This window comes from Dermochelys coriacea, chromosome 9 (assembly GCF_009764565.3).
Source record: "Dermochelys coriacea isolate rDerCor1 chromosome 9, rDerCor1.pri.v4, whole genome shotgun sequence".
In the NCBI taxonomy this organism is placed as follows: Eukaryota; Metazoa; Chordata; order Testudines; family Dermochelyidae; genus Dermochelys; species Dermochelys coriacea.
This window is the reverse complement of record NC_050076.1, coordinates 85184405-85203048: the sequence shown is the minus strand read 5'-3', so window position 1 is coordinate 85203048 and position 18644 is coordinate 85184405. Positions and strand designations below refer to the sequence as shown.

The following is an 18644-nucleotide window of genomic DNA, read 5'->3' as shown; positions in this document are numbered from 1 at the left end:
TTCATAAATATTTATTATCAATAGGCAGCTGGAAATGTTACATCTGAAAAGGTAGAAACACCTTGAATTTCAATAGACATACATTTTTTGGAAAAAAGTAAATGCTTTTTAATTTTTTTTCAGCTTACAATTAAGCTAAAAATACACAAAATAATTTCATTTGTTATGTACATTTTGCTTCATTTTTACATGTGTTCGCAAATGATACGGAGTTTGCTGACAGAAAATAGATAAGTAGGTAAAACTGTTTCTCCCTGCCAACACTCCCCCCCCCCCCGCAGGCTATTATTTAATGGCCAAATCCTGAGCCATCGTTTTAGTTTTTACGCAGGCAAAATTCCTACTTAAGGGCAACAAGATTTTGACCAAAAATTTAAAAAACCAAAATTCCCCCACCTATTTTTAATCCTCTGGAGTAAAATGCCATTAAAATAAATGTTTAGATTCCAAACTGTTTCTATGATTAAACTCTGAGAAGATGCAATTGAATGACACATTGCAAAAAGATGTTTGGCAAAATAAGCCCCTTCCCCTTGGGCCTGCCATGTAGGAAAATAGAATACTTAAACTTCCTTTACCATTCTTTCCCCTTCAACAGATCAGTCTATAGTACCCAAACTATATCATATAAACAAATACAGCTTAGCTTTTAAATGAAACTGCACACTACCCTCATGTAGCTACACTTAAAAAAAGCCAAACCTATAAAACAAAGAATTTTACTCTGTGGTCAAAAAGCGAATTTTGTTGGCTAAAGATATCAGTGTTTTTGTTAGTTAATTCTGCTAGGAAGGATGGTTCTCTGATTTTGTGTGTGTCTGTGTGAGAGAGAGAGAGCAACCACATCTTGTTGCTCTGTTCATGCCACTAGCATGAAAGTAAAAAAACAAAGTGATGAAGAAAGAAGTATTCAGAAGTGGTCTCTGAAGACGGTTGGAGGTGCTGTTTTTCATAGCTGCTGAACTGCTCACTAGAAATTGATCTCAGGAAGTTTTTCTGGAGGTCACTTTCAAGGTGGTTTCTAACAAGTGAGTTCAAGTTAGTTCTTTTTCCTCTCTTTTGCTTTGCACACCTTTAAAAATCAAAGGAAGATTGATAGTCCTTTTTTCTCCAGGAAAAACTAAGATTCTGAAAATAAGGGTCCAGCACTTCACCACATTTCAAACACATCTTTAGATAAGACATTATCTTTAAAAACAATATTTCTGCATCATGATTTGACTTGGAACATTAATCACTCCTATGGAAAAACACATGACAAATAAAAACACAAATTTTTGTGTTTAACCTTGTACAAATGTTACTGGATAAAACAGGGAAAAGAGTCTTAAGCTAATTTGTACAGGAAAGGGAATAATATAGCCAGATAATATAAAAGGAGTAAAAATGCTTGTTTTGAATAGTTAGCACAAGCAAAAAAAATATCTTGTTTTCGTTCTGGGAAATGATTTATAGTAATTGGGTTTCATTTAACATGTTTAGTAAGCTACAGACTATTTTAGTAACACTTTATTTGAGAAGTTCCATCATTGACTTTGTTTGTTATTCACTGTAGACTCACTGATTCTAATTAATTTCTCCATTATGCATTTGAGAGTCATAGGTGCTTCCCTATGGGTGATTCTGCTTCAACATGCCAGCTACACTTGTGCTACCTCCCTCTATGACATAAGGCTACAATATATTTGTGAGATTTGATGTCCATTGAAACCCACTCTTGTGAGGAGGGGAAGGCATAAATTATACCTTGTCTATTTCAAAATTGGCAGAAGGCATTTTTTGTTAAACAATTTATTTTAGTAATTCTAAGGTTTTAAAAATGGTTCAGACTTGTTTTTCCATGTGCCTAACCAAACCCATCTAAAACAAGTTTTTAAATGTAACATGCTAGTGGACTGGTGGGAATACTAATGTACTCATGTGGAAATCAGCCATGGAGACTGCTTAATGTCTCAATTTATACTTGTGGCAATGCTAATGAGATGGGGATTAGCTACCATTTTGGTACTGAACCAAATTCACCAACATTCAACCTTTTCCAGCTAACATTTTATGTATAGTTTTTTTTTCCTTCTAGATTCTAGTCGTGGAAATGCTGAAAAAGCATGAAAAGCAAAAAGCATTGCAATCCATTCCAAAGTTGGAAGTACTAGTAACCTCATGAAAATAGCTGGTTCTTGCACAATTTTCCAGTTCAGTTTGAAGCCCGAGAAAGAAGTCAATGCTTATTGAAACTTCTGGGCGCTTATCCAAACTGCTGGGCACTTATCCAACTAAACCCAAATTCTAAGTCTTTTGCCATTTGCCCATTGGTATAATGCACTGCTCACTTCCCCATAAGAATTCTCAGCACAATCGCAGTGAGAAATGGGCCAAATTTTAGTCCTTCTGCTCATTCAGTGTAATGGAGTGCTAAAGTGTATTGTACTGTTTAGCCACTAGCTGACTCTGTGTGTAAAATACCTTATTTAAAGCCAACCTTAGCTATGCCTGGCAGACCATTAAAGGATCTTTAATGAACACTTCTAGTGTGTGTGTGTGTGTATATATAACCAAGCTCTGTAGCTAGTCCATATCTGGTACAGGAACATGACATGGTGGCAGAAGTAAATTAACAGAAAGAGAAGGAACAAAGGTTGCAGGATCTTATGAGCATGCCACTCTTCAGTGCCACAGAGAACTTCAGCTTTGTCCACTATGAAGGTTTGTTAGGCTGGAACCAATGTTTTGCAAGATTTTTGCATTGCTACCAAGCTCCACAAAGAAACTGGAGATGTACAGGTATCTTCTTTAATTTATGCTACAGGGAGTATATCTTTAAATCTTTTGACTTTACTGAAGATAGTCAGAGATGACTATGAAAGGGTTCTGGTGCTGTGTTTGTGTACTTTATACCCCAGAGAAATGTGGCTCATGAAAGAGTATTTTCAACAGAGAATTCAAGAACCAGGGGGCAAGGTTGAATGTTTTATAAGAACATTGCATCCATTGGCTGAAAACTGTGATTCTGGGAATGCAAAATATGAAAATATCAGAGACAAGCTCGTTATTGGGTTAACATAAAAAATCTTTCCCAACAGGTACGATTAAAGAGAGACTGAACCCTAGCCACAGCTATGCAGATAGCAAAGCAGTCAGAATTAGTCAAACAGAACAAAAGGCAGGAGCAACTTGAGAAATCTGAAACTAGTTTAGAAACTGTAAACAGATACTGGAGTGTTAAGTTATAATCATAAAACCCCTGAGGCAAGGAGAGAGAACACCCAAGCCAAGAGGGACAAAATACAACGTACATGCACAAGATGTGGAACAAGTAATATCTCAAGAGATGATAGATGTCCAGGCAGAAGCACACAATGTAATAAATGCATGAAATATTGACATTTTGCAGCTGTTTGCTGCACCAGGCAGTCGAGGAGTGCTCATATTAGAGACAATCAAGATGAAGAGCCTGCCTATAGAGTGAAACTAAATATTTATGGCAAGACTATTGACTTTAAAATTGCCTCAGGAGCTGATGTCACATTCATCTCAGAAGCACTTACAATCACATTCAGCCCCTCCCAGAGCTGAATTCACCTGACACAGCTGTGACTAGCCCTGGAGATATTCTGAACTGCAGGGCCCAGTTCATCACAGAAACAATTTACAAAGGCAAAAGCCTTGCATTCAGAGTGCATGTGATCAAAGGATCACAGATCAACAATCTTTTCAACTTCAGTGGCAGCCAGGATGGGCCAAGTGAGAAAGGGATAGAGGATTTGATGATACTGGGCTTTTGAAAGGAGATCCAGTACAAATCAACTTAAGAGACAATGCTTAACCATACATGTAGAAACATCTCTTCTAGAGATAACTTAGAAGAGACTAGCTGCAGATTTTGTGTGAATTCAAAGGACATGGTTACCTGGTTGACATGGACTATTTTTCCAGTGGTACAGAAACAATGTACTTGAAAGACATGTCAGTGTTATCGAGATACTGAAGTGCTTACTTTGATATTCCAGAACAACTAGTGACAGACAACAGACCACAATTAACTGCAGCAGAATTTGTCATTCCAAATTTAAATATGATTTTGATCATATTACTAGCAGCTCACAATACCCACAAGCGAGTAGAGAGGCTGAGAGAGCTATACAGACAGCCAAGAAAACACTACAGGAGGAAGATCCATTCCTTGCTCTTCTGAGTTACACATCTACACCAATAGCAGCTACTGGATGTAGTCCAGCACAACTCCTGATGGGAAGACAACTCAGAACTACTGTTCCAATTTTGGAAAAGACTCTGCCTCCAAAATGGCCAGGCATGAAGAAAGTAGCCAAGTCAGATAAAAAGGCTAAAAGAGCGTATGAACATTTTTACCACAGACATCTCTTAGAGAACTACTGGGTCTAAAACCTGGTGACACTTTGTGTAAAATTGGATGGAGAAAAGGGATGGACAACTCCAGTTGTCATAAAAGAATTCAGCAGTCCGATTATCTGTGATCAAGACTGACAGTGAAGAGTTCAACAGAAACCACTGACATCTACAATTTGTTTCTCAGAAAGAGCAATCAACAAAACTACAGATGGCAGAACAAGAACACAATGACTCAGGGATTTTTGACTGACCACAGCCAGTTGTTGCAGCTAATGGACAGCCAGATAACCAAGTTGTTTCATGTTCGGGTCATGTAATTAGAAAACCAGTACAATTAAGAGACGCTTAACACTTTTTTAAGAATCTTTTAAGTCCAGTACATATCAATGTGATATTGTAAATGGTAGGCATGTAGAACTTAAAGGGGGAGTGTAATGGAATACTAAGATGCATTATACTGTTTAGCCACTAGGTGGTTCTGTGTGTAAACACCTTATTTAAAGCTAAACTTAGCCATACCTGAAAGAACATTAAAAGATCTTATGATGAACATGTCCGGTGTGTATAACCAAGCTCTGTAGCTAGTCCATATCTGGTACAAGAACATAAGTCTGCACTCAGATTAAAATACTTTTGAAGTAGATTAGAACTTTTTCCCTGAGGAAGGACTACAGAATTTGGACCTAAGAGGGAAGCAAATAAAAATAGCCTCATGTAAGCTATGCCCATGCAAATCTATGGCCACATTTGGGAGTGGTGAAGGAAGAAAAAACATGAGTTCAGTGTAATGTATGTTATATAAACAACACTTTGAAACATTTCTAGCAGGGTAGGACCTGAATCTCTTCCCACTGAAATAAATTGGTTTGCCATTGATATCACAAGGATCAGGATGGGGCTTCACTCATAACTTCTATGGGAGTTACACAACTTTTTCCTTGAACATAGTGATGTGCTACATCTCATCATACAATTGTAAAGTGTAATTGTACGGTGGTTACACAATTCCCATACTACATGAGCATTCCCTTTTTTTGTGTACTACCATACATATCCCTATTGATTATGTTAACTCCATGTCAGTAATAGTGGTTTTCAGACATAGCTCCCATTGCCAGCAATGGTAATGCATAAGACCACTCACTCTATGGAGTTAATTATATATGGTAAAAACTAACCTATTCCTATTCAGATTGCTTGCCATGTGTACATGTAGTAATGCTAGACTGTACAGGAAGCCCTCTTGTTACGTGTCTAGTGTATTAACCAATTTTAATCTCTTTAAAATGTAAGGTTTTATTTATACACTAATTATATATCATTTATTTAAATATTACAACTTTTAATATTTACATTTCTTTCTATTTCTGCTAAAAATATATTACATAGCATACCATTAGAAAAAGAATGTGGAACACAAATAAGTACAATAAAGTAACATTAAAGGTGAGACGTAATCCCATGAAAGCAAGGATGTTCAGAGTTTAGGCTACTAGGTGACCCTGCTCTTGGTAACTGTCAACTGCAGACATTTCCTAAAGCTTTCTGTCTGAAAAGCACACTATTTTTTGTTTGTGGAAAACTGTCACAATTGACAGATAAAACCTTACCTGAATTAGTTGTAAGAAAATAAATGAAAATATTTTACTAATATTGTCTGCTTACTGTATATAGCGCCTTTAATCTGAGGATCTCAAAAGTGCTTACAAACATTAAATAATTAAGACTCACAGCCCCTCTCCCCTGCGAGGTAGGTAAATATATTATCCCTATTTTACAGATGGGGAAACTGAGGCATAAAGAAGCTAAGTGACTTGCCCAAGGTCACCTAGTGATTCAGTAGCAGAGCTGGGAATAGAACCCAGGTTTCATGATTCCTGGTCCTATGCTCTAACTATTAGATATGCTTCCTCTGTAGAGATCACTTTTATGTAAATATTCAAGTATTTGTATATCTACTGATGTGTTGAATTAATTTAAAAATAGAACTATTTAAATAGGAGTCTGCAAAGGTGTCTTTACTTACTTTCCTGTTTCTGAAATGGGTTCCTTAATCTCTGACCTCAGTATAAATACCTCAGTTTTACTTATACTACATGTTAAATGTAATTGTGTGGTGTTGTGATCAGTGGTTCCTTTTTGAGAGTGTCACTTTGAAGAGTTGGGAGATGTGTAATTTAGGAGCAATCTCACATGAAAAGAAATCTAAAAATCTTCAAAAAGGGGAAAATAATAAAGTAAATATTCTTAACTTTGAGTTTCTTTGCACATGTTGAGAGTTAGTGTTGAAACACAAAGAATAAAGGCCAACCAGAGCTCTGAGTGCAGAACCGATGTGTGAAAAAAATCTACCCCCTACTACAACTTTCCAAGGAAATTCTAAATTTTACCCTCAGCCACACCCACGGGCAATCTAGGGAATGAAAAATATTTCAATGAATGTTTAAACTATAAAATGTCTTTTCAACCAAAACAAAAATTTTAAATGGAAAAATCTTCATTTTGGTCAACGTTTTTAGATTCTTTGACTCATTTATTTTTTTTTACCAAAACATTTTTTTCCAGTTTTCACTTTTGGTTTTTATTTAAGAAAAGATTTTTTTCCTCAGGAAACTTATCATAAAAAGTAGTTGGCTTTTTTAAACTGACTTTAGTACAACTAACTCCAAAGGGTCCTACTGCCATCATTGAAGAGAAGTTGGGCCTTTTACTTTGGCTGGCAGGTAGGAGCAGTGTGAAAGTTTTGTAAATGCCCAATAGGGTGCTTTATTCTTTGTATAGGGTGGTTCTTTGTAATAAAATAGTTGTGTTCAAGTGAAAGGCTTGATGTAATTAGCTCTCGGAGTGAAAAATATCTAAGCCACAAAACAAATCCCCAGAAGACCTGGCCATGGTGTCACAACATACCTCTCACTCTCAATGTAACTTTACCATAGATCTTTGTGTACAGCCTCTCTTGTTATGTTAAAATGCATTGGTTCCTATCCGTGTCCTTTGTAGGCACAGCAAGTAAAATGTCTAATGCTGGTTGCACGGATGGGGTTTGCACGGATGGGGCTAGAAGTCACTATTGCATTCTGTTTATGCAGGGCGGTAACTACGTTGCATTGTTTGATGCGTGAACTGGCTGACACAAGAATGCTGCAGTTGAACAACAGGCTGTAATCACGGCCAATAGCAGTGTGCTCACTGTCCTGATGGAAGTAAAACCCCTTTCATGCTCAGAGAGCCATGAACCCTGATTGTAGCCCAGTCTCCTTGAGCTCAGCTGATAGAATCTGCATTGCCATCCCAGTAGTGATTTTTATTCTTTCTTGCTAGCCAGGGAACAGCCCTATGGCTGGCCAGACCCGTTCAGAGTAAGATTCATAAACTACAAACTGGGTAGGTGAAGCATGAAGTGATTTCAGACATTATCTCTGCCTCCAGCTAACTGCTCTTTCAAATGCTTGCATTCCTAGACAAATGCTCGGTCAGCTTGGTTTGTAAGTTTTCAGAAAGTGCTTGCTCTGGGGGTAGGGATGCTCCTTTCATTATTCCCTTCAATCCATCCTCAATACCATCCTGGTGCATAGCTGGCTTTACGGTAGGAGTATGAAGGGAGGCTGGATTTGTTTCTGAATGAGCAGCAACCTCCCTCTCAGCCTGGGAATTTGCACATTTTCAGTGTGCAATACCATGTCAGCGCTTTGTTCCCCCTCACAAGAAGAGAAAATGTAGGGTCAAAGACAATTCAAACCACCTTGTAAGCATGAGAGCCTGAAAGCTGTTGAGCTGATGGTGAAAAGTACTTTTCACCTTGACTAAACTGCAGGACAGGCTTAAATATTTAGGGCTGAATATTGCATAGGGTTCAAGTAGCATGGCCAATGGAATTTGCAATCAGGGCCTCTACAGCAGTGGCTCATCTTGCTGAAAATCAAAGCTGGCTTACAGCCACAAAGTCCAGACTGAGCTGCATTGAAACTCTCCAGAAGACTTGCATGCTGAGACCCAAGGTTTTGTTTTGGCCCATAATAGCGATAGAGACTAGCTGCGAATTTCAGATCTACATCTCTAATTTCCTGAAAGCTCTTGGGTCTAGGAGCTCAGATTTTTGGTTTCGGCTCCTCCGGATTGAGATGTGACCTCATTTGTAACATATGGGTGCCCAAATGAACCATCTGCCAAAACAGCTTTCCTAATGGCAGAGAAACTGGTATTTAATAATCAGGCAAAATGTGTCATGCTTTGATGTTTGAGCTCCTCTTCCAATGTTAAAACAGGAAAGGAGCTAGTAACGGGGAGTCCCTGGAGCTCCAGCGACTTTTTTCCATAAAAAATGTGCGTCACCCAACAGTAGGCTCAGACGTTTCCAGTGTTGTTACAGTAAATCCTTCTCCAAACACAGTCCACAGCCATGTGCGCTTAGGACCTGATCCTGGAAGTCTCAATTCCATTCCCTTCAGCAGGAACTGAGCTAGCTTAACACCTCATAGGATCAGAACCCTGAAAATCACGGCCTTGAGCTAACCGGGGTAGCTTTCTTTTAAGGGAATCTATGCATCAAATCATGGGTGCCACTTAATCTGTCTGTCTTTCTCCTGGGGAGAATACATGCTGCCCCATGTGCTCTACTGAGCACCCTTCTTGAGCCACTACCTTCTGCACGTTCAGGCCCTGATTTAAGCAAATCACATAATACCCTTCTGAAGGTCTACTTCCACCATGATTCCTATAAGAAAGCAACTGACTAATAATGGCAAGGGAGAGAGGTGATTGGTGCTAGTCTACATATCTCAGCAGCAACAACCAAGTAAGTTCTGTGATCAAGCACTGCGTTATCAGAATCACCACCTTCATCAACTGTAGGTTGTATTACATCCCTTCCCCTTCATCTGTGTGTCTCCTTAAGACTGTGAAGCTGTTTGGGCTGGGGACAGTACCATCCTTTATGCTTATACAATGCCTAGCACACGGTAGCACTATTGGAAACAAATGATAAGGGATATCTACTGCCATGTTCCATTTTGGTGCAGCTAGAATAGAAACTGCATGGGCAAAGTTCAAGCTGGTATTGCTTAGGCTGGTTTTAAGGAATGCAATTAATGAAACCAAGGAAGATGTTCTTTCTTAGAGCTTGATAGCACAGCAGAAGATCAGTTTTCTGCCTAAAACATTGTACCATCCAGGACTGAAAAATCTGTAGACAACAAAAAGGTAAGACAGCACTAGAGATAGGCTCAAGACACAAATTTCAGATCTGAATTTCAAACAGCCAGAGATTCAGGGCGGCTCAGATGTGGGGCTATGGTGCAATCCATTACAAAGATATAGGAGCCATTTGTAAAATTCAGATGGCGAGTTGTATTTCAAACACAGGCAGGGATGTTTGGATCCTGGATTGTGGTTCAGTCCCATCTTTATGCAGAGCCCTATAACTAAGCCAGTCCCTCACTTTCTCTTTCAGTGTAAAAGTAGTATGTAACTCTACTTCTAATGAGAGGGCCAGTGGATTACTAACTGTATCCGATAAATGAAAAATGAGAAGTTATGTGCTCTGCTTATAGTTAACAGGTGATGGTAACTGGCTGATAAACTTCTCTCATTTCAGTAATAGTTTACATTGAGACTATAATGTACAACCTTAAAAACACACACAAATAATCAGAGGCTGTATTGCTTAAAAAAGAAAAAGGCCAGTTATAACTGGAAACCAGTTTGTCTCTTAGTCTCCAGTTAGGCTACTTTTCATTAGCTGGTACCATGGACCAGTGAATTGAGGAGAATGTGCAACATACAGCAGGAGTGGCTTGAGGTCCATGGGTTCAACTGCACCCACGGAAATCAGGCCCAGATGAACTGGGATGCACTGAGTGCACTTTTTCAGGGCCCCCATCTCAGGTTTGGCCCTGCTGCTTGTCCTTTGTAATGGAGGGGTGAATGGAACAAATTTGAGTCGGGGGTGGTGTGACCTGGTACACAGGTTCACAGAACCACTCGGATTTTGTGCCTGTCATTGATAGTGGAGGGAGTGACTCACCCACCCTGGTCAAATCCAGATCTCACTTTGGATGAGGCCCAAGGTGACTGAGTCAGGGATACCGCTTCCACCAGCAGCGGGGCAGGAGCTCAAGGAGAGGCTGGACCAGTCCCCAGACAGCATACAGGGCAGAGATCCCCCAGTCCCCATGGAGACAGAAACAACCCCCTAGGCCTGGGCCCTCTTTGACCTCCTCCATTCCTGACCCCCTCCCCCGGCCCTCTTTGACTCCCAATCTCCTCCCCACCTCCCATCCCTGCAGGAAGAGCAGCGACCCTCAAAGGCCTGGGCCCACTATGATCCTCCTCCTGTCTCCCACCCAATCCCTGCACCGGGGGGGTAATATCTGACTCTGACATCCAGTGAACAACCAGATAGTTTGGATTAGGAAAGAAACTGTACAGGTCTTTTACTCTGCCATCAAAACGTCTGAGGTTTATGGGAGCTGAAGCTTCGATCTGCATCAATAAAAGAACCTTGGGATTTACAGTAAGCGCATACAGGCTAAGCATAGCAATTGGTAGGGAACATCAGTCTGCCCTCTGCTGCTTATTATTGAACATCCTTAAAATTGGCCCAAACTGGTAAATAGTTCAGCATCAGTGAGTGTAAAAAAAGGAAATAAAAAAATGTGGTAAAGGTGGCTATAAAACAGGCTAACATAATTAGAGTTCTACACCCAATGCTAGGGACCAAAAGGGAATCCTGACTCTGAATCATCGGTGATAGCAAACAATTACAAATATTTAGCTATGTTCTATAGCAGGTATTTAATAGCTTTACTTATAGCCGAGTTGTAATATGATCTTCCTGCCCATCTTTCCACTGGTTTATAAGCAAGTCACAGGTCTCTCCCCATGAGTCAAACACATCCTCGGTGGAGTCTATAAGTTTGGAATTAGAGGAGCAAATATTGGAAGCACAGTGAAGAGAGCTGGTACAAACCAGAGGGCATTCCTTACTCTGTCCTGTAAGTCTCATGTTCCCACTGTAGTCCACCTCATTGAGGTTAATTTCACTTTTGGAACAGTTCTCTTCTCTCTCTTGATCGATCTGAGAATATTTCAGGTCTTGCCACATGTAATGCGGCTGAATAACTCCGTCTGAAATAGTGTACATGGGCTCTGAATTTGGTTCAGGCACATGGCCATTCATCTTAGAGAATAGGAGACCCAGCCTCTTGAAAGACTCTTTCTTGGAGCTTGAAAGCCTCTGAACCCTATTCCCGTTTCGGACGAAAGAGCGCTTATTTATTCCGTTGCTTTTTGGTTTCTCTTCCACAATTTCGATCCCCGACATAGTTTTAATCAAAGCGGACACATTGAAATCTTTTTTCTTGTTGGCTATATTGAAAGAAACACTCTTGGCTTTAGCTTTTTCTCCAGAACCCTCCTCGTTTTCATCCTTTTGGGAGACCTCTGTGCTGCTAGTAGAGTAACTTCTCCTCTGGGGTTTCCTGTTTCCCAAGAGGTCAAGGACTTCATAGCGAAAGCTAGATATGTCCTGCTTTAATTCCTAAGGCAAGAGGGAAAATGAGTTACACTCAGAAGCTTCATTTGGGACATGAACGAATGATTGTATTCCCCTGAGAGGAGTGTTCAAAGTTATGCAAATGTCTGATACCAAATCACTATGTACAAGAATACCAGATAAATCTTTTATTATTCAGTGGCTGAAGGAACATTTTAGTAATTCTGTGCTAGAGAGAGAAAACCTCTCTATGTCTCTAACAGCTACTAGGCCAGCCCTCTTGACACCAAGAAAAAAAAGGAATAGTTTTTTAAAAACCTAATGAAGATGTTCATGCAGGGGTGAATGGGGGAGAGGGGGCTCTGCTGAAATTTACAAGCATTAATGTGACTCTGTCTTAGTTGATGGGCCCCACATTTAACTTAGGTGACAAATGTTTCCCTCTTTGGGGCTGACTCCCCTAGAAACTCAGGCATACTAAGGAAATGACATAGCCCATCTGTCACACACATGCTGTGATGTTCAATCTGTTGATTATCATCTAAGTCTGTCTCTTCATGGTTGCCTTTGATTGGTCTGCTACCTTGCATAATCATATTCCTTGCCACTGGTGTTATTATTCATGCACACAATCTTTGGTCTTATCTAGACTAGCATTTAAAGATGTGATGTTAAATGAAGTTAGCTCAATCTGATTAACACCTTCTAAAATCCTAGTCCAGACAAACCGATTGCACTTTAGAACATGCTAAACTGCTAAAGCCTAGAGGGAACCAGAGGGTGGCAGGGACCCTGCCTGCTCACAAGAATGCACATAGACAAACATGTCACAGGTATGCTCAGCACAAATAATACTGAATAATCCTTTCATCAGTAGGTCTCAAAGTGCTTTACAAAGGAGGAGGCATCACTTAGGCCATGTCTACACTACCCGCCGGATCGCCGATCCCCGATCGCTCTGTTGTCGACTCCAGAACTCCATCAAGGCGAGAGGCAGAAGCGGAGTTGACAGGGGAGCGGCGGCCGTCAATCCTGCGCCGCGAGGACGTGAAGTAAGTGATTCTAAGTCGATCTAAGATACGTCGACTTCAGCTATGCCATTCTCGTAGCTGAAGTTGCATATCTTAGATCAATCCCCCCTCCCCCCCCCCAGTGTAGACCAGGCCTTAGTGTAGCAAAAGGAATTGTTATGAGAGGCAACTGTATTACAGAATAATGGATTACCTTAAAATTTTCTTCAGTTAATCCCTCATTGGTTTTGGAATTTCGTATCATTGCTGCAACATATCTTTTCACTAGATTTCTGATCACTTCCTGAAACATAAAAGAACATGAATGATTCAGCTACCTACTTATCGAGGCCAAATGGTGCAGTCTCGTGTTTTCATTGTCTGTGATGTCTCTGTCCCACTGTTTGCGGAGTCACAGACCTGCCTTTGGTGTTGAAAAATGGGGCATGTTCTTTCAAAATAATGAAGCATTATAAAGAGTTATAGATCTTACATCTTGAAAGCTCAGAGTTAAGCATAAGTCAAAGTCCTGTACTAGTGTTATGTGTATGTAACAATGCTTGTGTGAGAAAAGAATTCATGTCTCAGCCTTCTTAATTTGACACATGACTTCAAGCCACTTAATTTATCTGCCTTGCTTTCCCCATTTTTAATATAAGGATAATTACCCACATCGTGGGGATAATATGAGTCTTAATTGGTTAAAGAATGTCAAGTGCTTTTAAAATTTCAGTACAAGTCTCATATATATGCCAGGTATTATGGAACGGTTAAATATGACACTTGGAGATTTGTTTTTCCCACACTCATGAGTCATGGACATCTCCATAGCTAAACAAATACATTTGCTGAAGAACAGCCAAAACTTGATGGATTCATTTAGAGCCACATTAGCCCACCTGAATATAAACGGGGGTCCCATTGAAGTAAATGGGAACCATGGACATCTACCCAAGGGCATAGTCTATCCTGAGGGTGATCAGCCTAACATATATTAAGGGCTCCATCCTGCAAGGCTCCCAGACCTTGAGCACCTATTGCTGGTATTGGGATCTAAGGATGCTCTTCACTTCACAGGATAATCTCTTAGTGACTTGCCCCAGGTCTCTGACTCCTTCTGTGGTCCTGGGCTATTCAATTCAGACTGAATTTTTGGTAGGAAGAGATCCATTTGTGCAAGTAAAAATATGTGCTCGTTTGCCCCTGCCTTTGTGCATGTCATTGCTATAATTACACAAGCAAATTGTTTTTTAGACACTGTAGATGTGTTCACAAACATAGGTGTGCAATTGCGCACATATTTTTCAGCATGCCAGTAGGCCTCTTCCCACTACAAATGTTGCCCTCAACCTCCCTGTGTCTGTAAGTGGGGAGAGTAAATCTATGATGCGTGTCCTCAGGCAAATTGTCAAGGTGAATTATTTAGGGCAGGATGTTCAAAGGAAGCCTTAACTCCCGGGGCATCTTTGAAAATCCTCTTTGTCAACAGCCCGGTGAAGTCAAAAAGCTCTGAGAACTACATTTTCAAGAATGACTGTGGGTCCCTTGACTTTGTGGTGCCCAGATTAAGACATATAAGCAAGGCCCGAGTTTCAGAAAAGTACCAAGCGCCTGTTTTCTGAAAACTAAGCCCCTTTAAGGTGTCTCAATTTTAGACATCTAGAAATTGAAGCACCCAAAACCATTAGTCACTTGTGAAAATGTAGGCTTGATGTACTATATAACAACATTCAGGAGAATTTATTATTATTATTGTTTTTCCTTCCAAAATACTGGTATAATGTATTCAATTGGGTTCAAGCAACTGGTATTGTAAATGCACATTCATCCTGTTGTAAGTTGTATTTGATGAATTCTTGAACCTGGGCAGGTAAGACTAAATAGAAGCTACAAAAGTCTTTTCAGGAAAGGAAAACATTCCTCTCATCTGATCCTTCCTCAGTCATAAAAAGACCCCAACTGTTCCTTGTTTGTGATGAATCTAGGAATTCATTGTAAAAATAAGGCTAAGCTTTTTGACTTTTTAAAGCAGCAATTTTGATGAGGATTTCACTTCACCACGTGCCCAGGCATGAAATCTTGGCTCCACTGAAGTCAACGGGATTTCACCCAGCTTTTGCACTGTATGTGAAGAGGTGAAAGGTCACAAGTGAGTCGCGGAACCAAACCACCCAGACCATTTGGAAGAAGGCATGCATATTTTATTGCACAATGAGCAGAAACCTCTTAGAGCTTGCCCACGTGTCAAAATATATTACAGCACTTTGCAGCCAGCAAGGCATCACGAATCAAGCACGAGCAAGAAATAGGCAATGAATGACTTAATGTACTGGAGACTTTACCTGGTAATGCTGATTCTGAATCAGGTTGTCAGCGTGCCGTTCCTGCAATTAAATAGGTACAAGTATATTAAACAGCAGTAGCCCACTACTAAAAGCAAAGGGATAATGGAATCTGTGAGCCTGAATTAATAAATACTCTGGGCAAATGAAATACTAAAATATAAGGCTCCTTACTGTGAATGTTTTTAGGTTTTCATGCCTCTTCTGTTCATCCTCAGAGTCCATGTCTGGGCACAGTTGCTTGTGGATCCACTTGCAAAGGTACCAGATTGACTTGGGACTTGGGATAATATTAAATGGAGGTGGCAGAGTGCCACCTTCATCAAAGTAACTCATCCACAGCTTTGTCCGGGCAAACTTCCACTCAATATCCGCGTGGTCCTGGGAAAGATGAAAACAAAATGTTACAAGCTTCAGGCAAGCTGCATTAGAGGGCACATTGACACCCACTGGATATGTATCAGCTTAGAGGTTGAGTCCTGTGAGAAGATGTCTGTATTAATTCACAGATGCTGAAGGGGATCTCACATGATGAATGAGAGACAAATTCAGTTCCTCTATAGCCCTTGTCTATGTACATTCAAAATTGGCATGAAATGTAGCACAATACTGAAAAATGCTGCAACACCAACATTTAGTGAAAAGTGTTTCCCATGTCAAAACCTGGGTTTATCACTTATGTCCTGCCACTATTAATGGTTTCATTGACACGTAAAGCTGAGGAAGGAAAGCCATTCCTTAGGCTGAGTTAGCACCAGTGAAGTCATCAACTATGAGAGGAGAAAAAAGAACTTTTCAACTCTTATTTTCAAATATCATTGTTTTTTCTTTCCTAGTCTGCAGGTGTATTCGGATGCTTCTCTGGGAAAGGATCTTAAGCAGTTGTGTTTTGTTTTTAAAGCTACTCTTATTTTAGCTTATAAATTTTAGATAAAATAAAATCAATCTTGATAAAAAGGATACATTTTATTCTGCACTAGAATTGAAACTTGGAGTCTGCATCATACTTATGCATGTTAAAAACACAATTAGATACATGTTGCCTATTTTCCCATTTTCCTCCTCATTGGAATAGTTGACATGTATCTAGGGCATTACATCCAAAGATCTCAAAGCACTCTACAAAGATGGGTAAGTTATTAGCCACGTTTTCCTGCTGCACAGAGACGTGACCTGACTGGACCAAGGTCACAATCAAGAATCAGGGCCCCACTTTGCTGGGTACTGTATTAACACTGTGACAGGGCAAGGCCAGATGGCTATAGAAAAGTAGTGGGAAATAGATATATTAGCTCCAAGCTAAACAAATCCCTGGTACCGGTTAAGTGAAATGGAAGCTGCTCCAGGTCAATTAAGACACCTGGGACCAATTAAGAACTTTCCAGAAGGCAGGGAGAAGGCTAGGTTGATTGGGACACCTGAAGCCAATCGGGGGCTGGCTGAAACTAGTTAAAAGCCTTCCAGTCAGTCAGGTGGGAGTGCATGTCAGGAGCTGTGGGAAGAAGTTGCGCGGTTGGAGAGGCTGAGTAGTACACACCAAATCAGGTACAAGGAAGGAGGCCCTGAGGTAAGGGTGAAGTGGAGCTTGAGGAAGTGAGGGCTGCTGTGGGGGAAGTAGCCCAGGGAATTGTACATGTCATGTTTCTAAAAGGTCAGCTACCGTAGCTGATACTATTAGGGTCCCTGGGCTGGAGCCCGGAGTAGAGGGTGGGCCCAGCTCCCCCCCATCTTTGCCCCCTGTTTAATCACTGAGACAGGGGGACAACAGAGACTGTGCAAGGAAGGATAACTTCTCCTCACCTCCCTTGCTGGCTTATGATGAAAATGGCTCAGTAGACTGTGACCCTTGTCTCTAAAGAAAGAAGGGTTATGTGGAGGGTCACAGTGAGCCTCTGAGGCTAGTGAAATCCGCCAGGAAATGTGGGACCCATGGAGGCAAGGACAGAGCTTTGTCACAACACATAACACAAAGATGATTCCTGAGCCAAAGAGCTTAAAATCTAAGTCTGTGAAATGTCTACCCATAAAAGGAGTTTGGAAGCATTGTTTCCTGTCTGTAGTAACAAATCTCACATTATCTGCAAAGAGACATGCCTGACTTGAGCCAGAATTTATAGACACCCTCCAGCTTTTCACACTGGATCATGTGCTATGTCTTTTGTATTTTAATTTAAAAAGTGTCACTGTTTCCGATGCTATGTAGAAATCATACTACTGGGCACAAAAGGAAGAAGATTGCTTGAGTCCTTCGATCAGAACAGTACTCAATACAGCTTACAATGTACTCTGAATTGCAATGGTGAGGATGTACATTATGTATTGTTATCCACACAGGGAACAGCACTGGGCTGAGAGCTGTGACACGGAAGCTGTTTGGCTGTTTAGCATTTATGTTAATACTGCCTGACATCAGGTGACAATATGGCCAGAATCACACTGTGCTGGGAGGGGCAGCCATGAGATTTTCTGCTTGTGCAGCCATTCCCATTAAGGGTGGAGTCTGCAAACCCATCAGACTGGGATGCTGACCCCAGAGCTGACCACTGGAGGCAACGTGTAGGGCAAGGTGATGTGTTTGGTTGCATGTGAGCACGTTTGTAATAAGCATTAACTAACTGCAGCGATTCTGGCAAATGGGCACACTGGGTACTTGGCTACATGGCATTGCCCTGACGTGGTTAAAATACAACCAGATCTTGCCAGTTGAGATGGAACAGAACCATGTTTTGATCACGTATCCACATTATGCTACAGCTGTGGACTTCAATAGGGCTGCAGCATAAATGCAGGAACACGTTCAGTTCAGCCCACACAGGAAGCCTGTCAGATCAGCACCACACTGCAGCAGAGGTGCTGAGAACCATTGAACCAAAGTGCAAACCCCATATATGATGGAAACCACTTCAAGCTGAAGGCGCAGCAGCACTCCCAGCATCTGTATTTCCAGCACCTTTGCACTGTAGCCAGGTTTTCCATAGTAGCAGCTTTCTAAACATAGACAGGATTATAGAGGCAGTTTGTCTTGCCCTTTGGTCTATTTTACATTTTGGCCAGATCCTCTGGACAGGGGTAACAATAAGTAGCACCAATAGGCATTAAAAGAAACAGCATCTGAACTTACCAGACAAGCTGGAGCTGAGATATATGCAGCCTCATGAAAGCTTTGTAGGCAGCCTTCTCCCAGGGAATCTACTGGAGCTGTGCAGGAGGGTTGCCAGAAGGCAACCAGACCCACATAACCCTAGCTACTACAATAGCCAACAAAGATTTCTCTTCCTCGCTGTCTAGAAGGGATATACTGTCCGGAGCGCAGAGATGCTAAGAACAGCCGCCTGAGCAATGCTAAGCAATACTTTTAAACAGCCACCATTTACTGGGGAAATAAACTTTGCACCCTATAAAGATGAATATTAAATGCAAGACAAACTTTGG

At 40.8% G+C, this 18644-nt stretch overlaps 1 protein-coding gene across 1 annotated transcript in view; it reads right to left on the bottom strand.

Moving 5' to 3' along the window:
- Positions 1-10651: 10651 nt before the first annotated feature.
- Positions 10652-18644, bottom strand: part of TRPC5 (transient receptor potential cation channel subfamily C member 5) — a 136190-nt gene continuing 128197 nt past the window's right edge. Inside the window, exons 8-11 of the mRNA XM_038417690.2 lie at positions 15387-15593; positions 15213-15254; positions 13085-13174; positions 10652-11905 (exon numbers count right to left, since the gene is read on the bottom strand). Of these exons, the coding sequence (XP_038273618.1) occupies positions 11174-11905; positions 13085-13174; positions 15213-15254; positions 15387-15593 (1071 nt within the window). The 3' untranslated portion in view covers positions 10652-11173. The remainder of the gene's footprint in view (positions 11906-13084; positions 13175-15212; positions 15255-15386; positions 15594-18644) is intronic.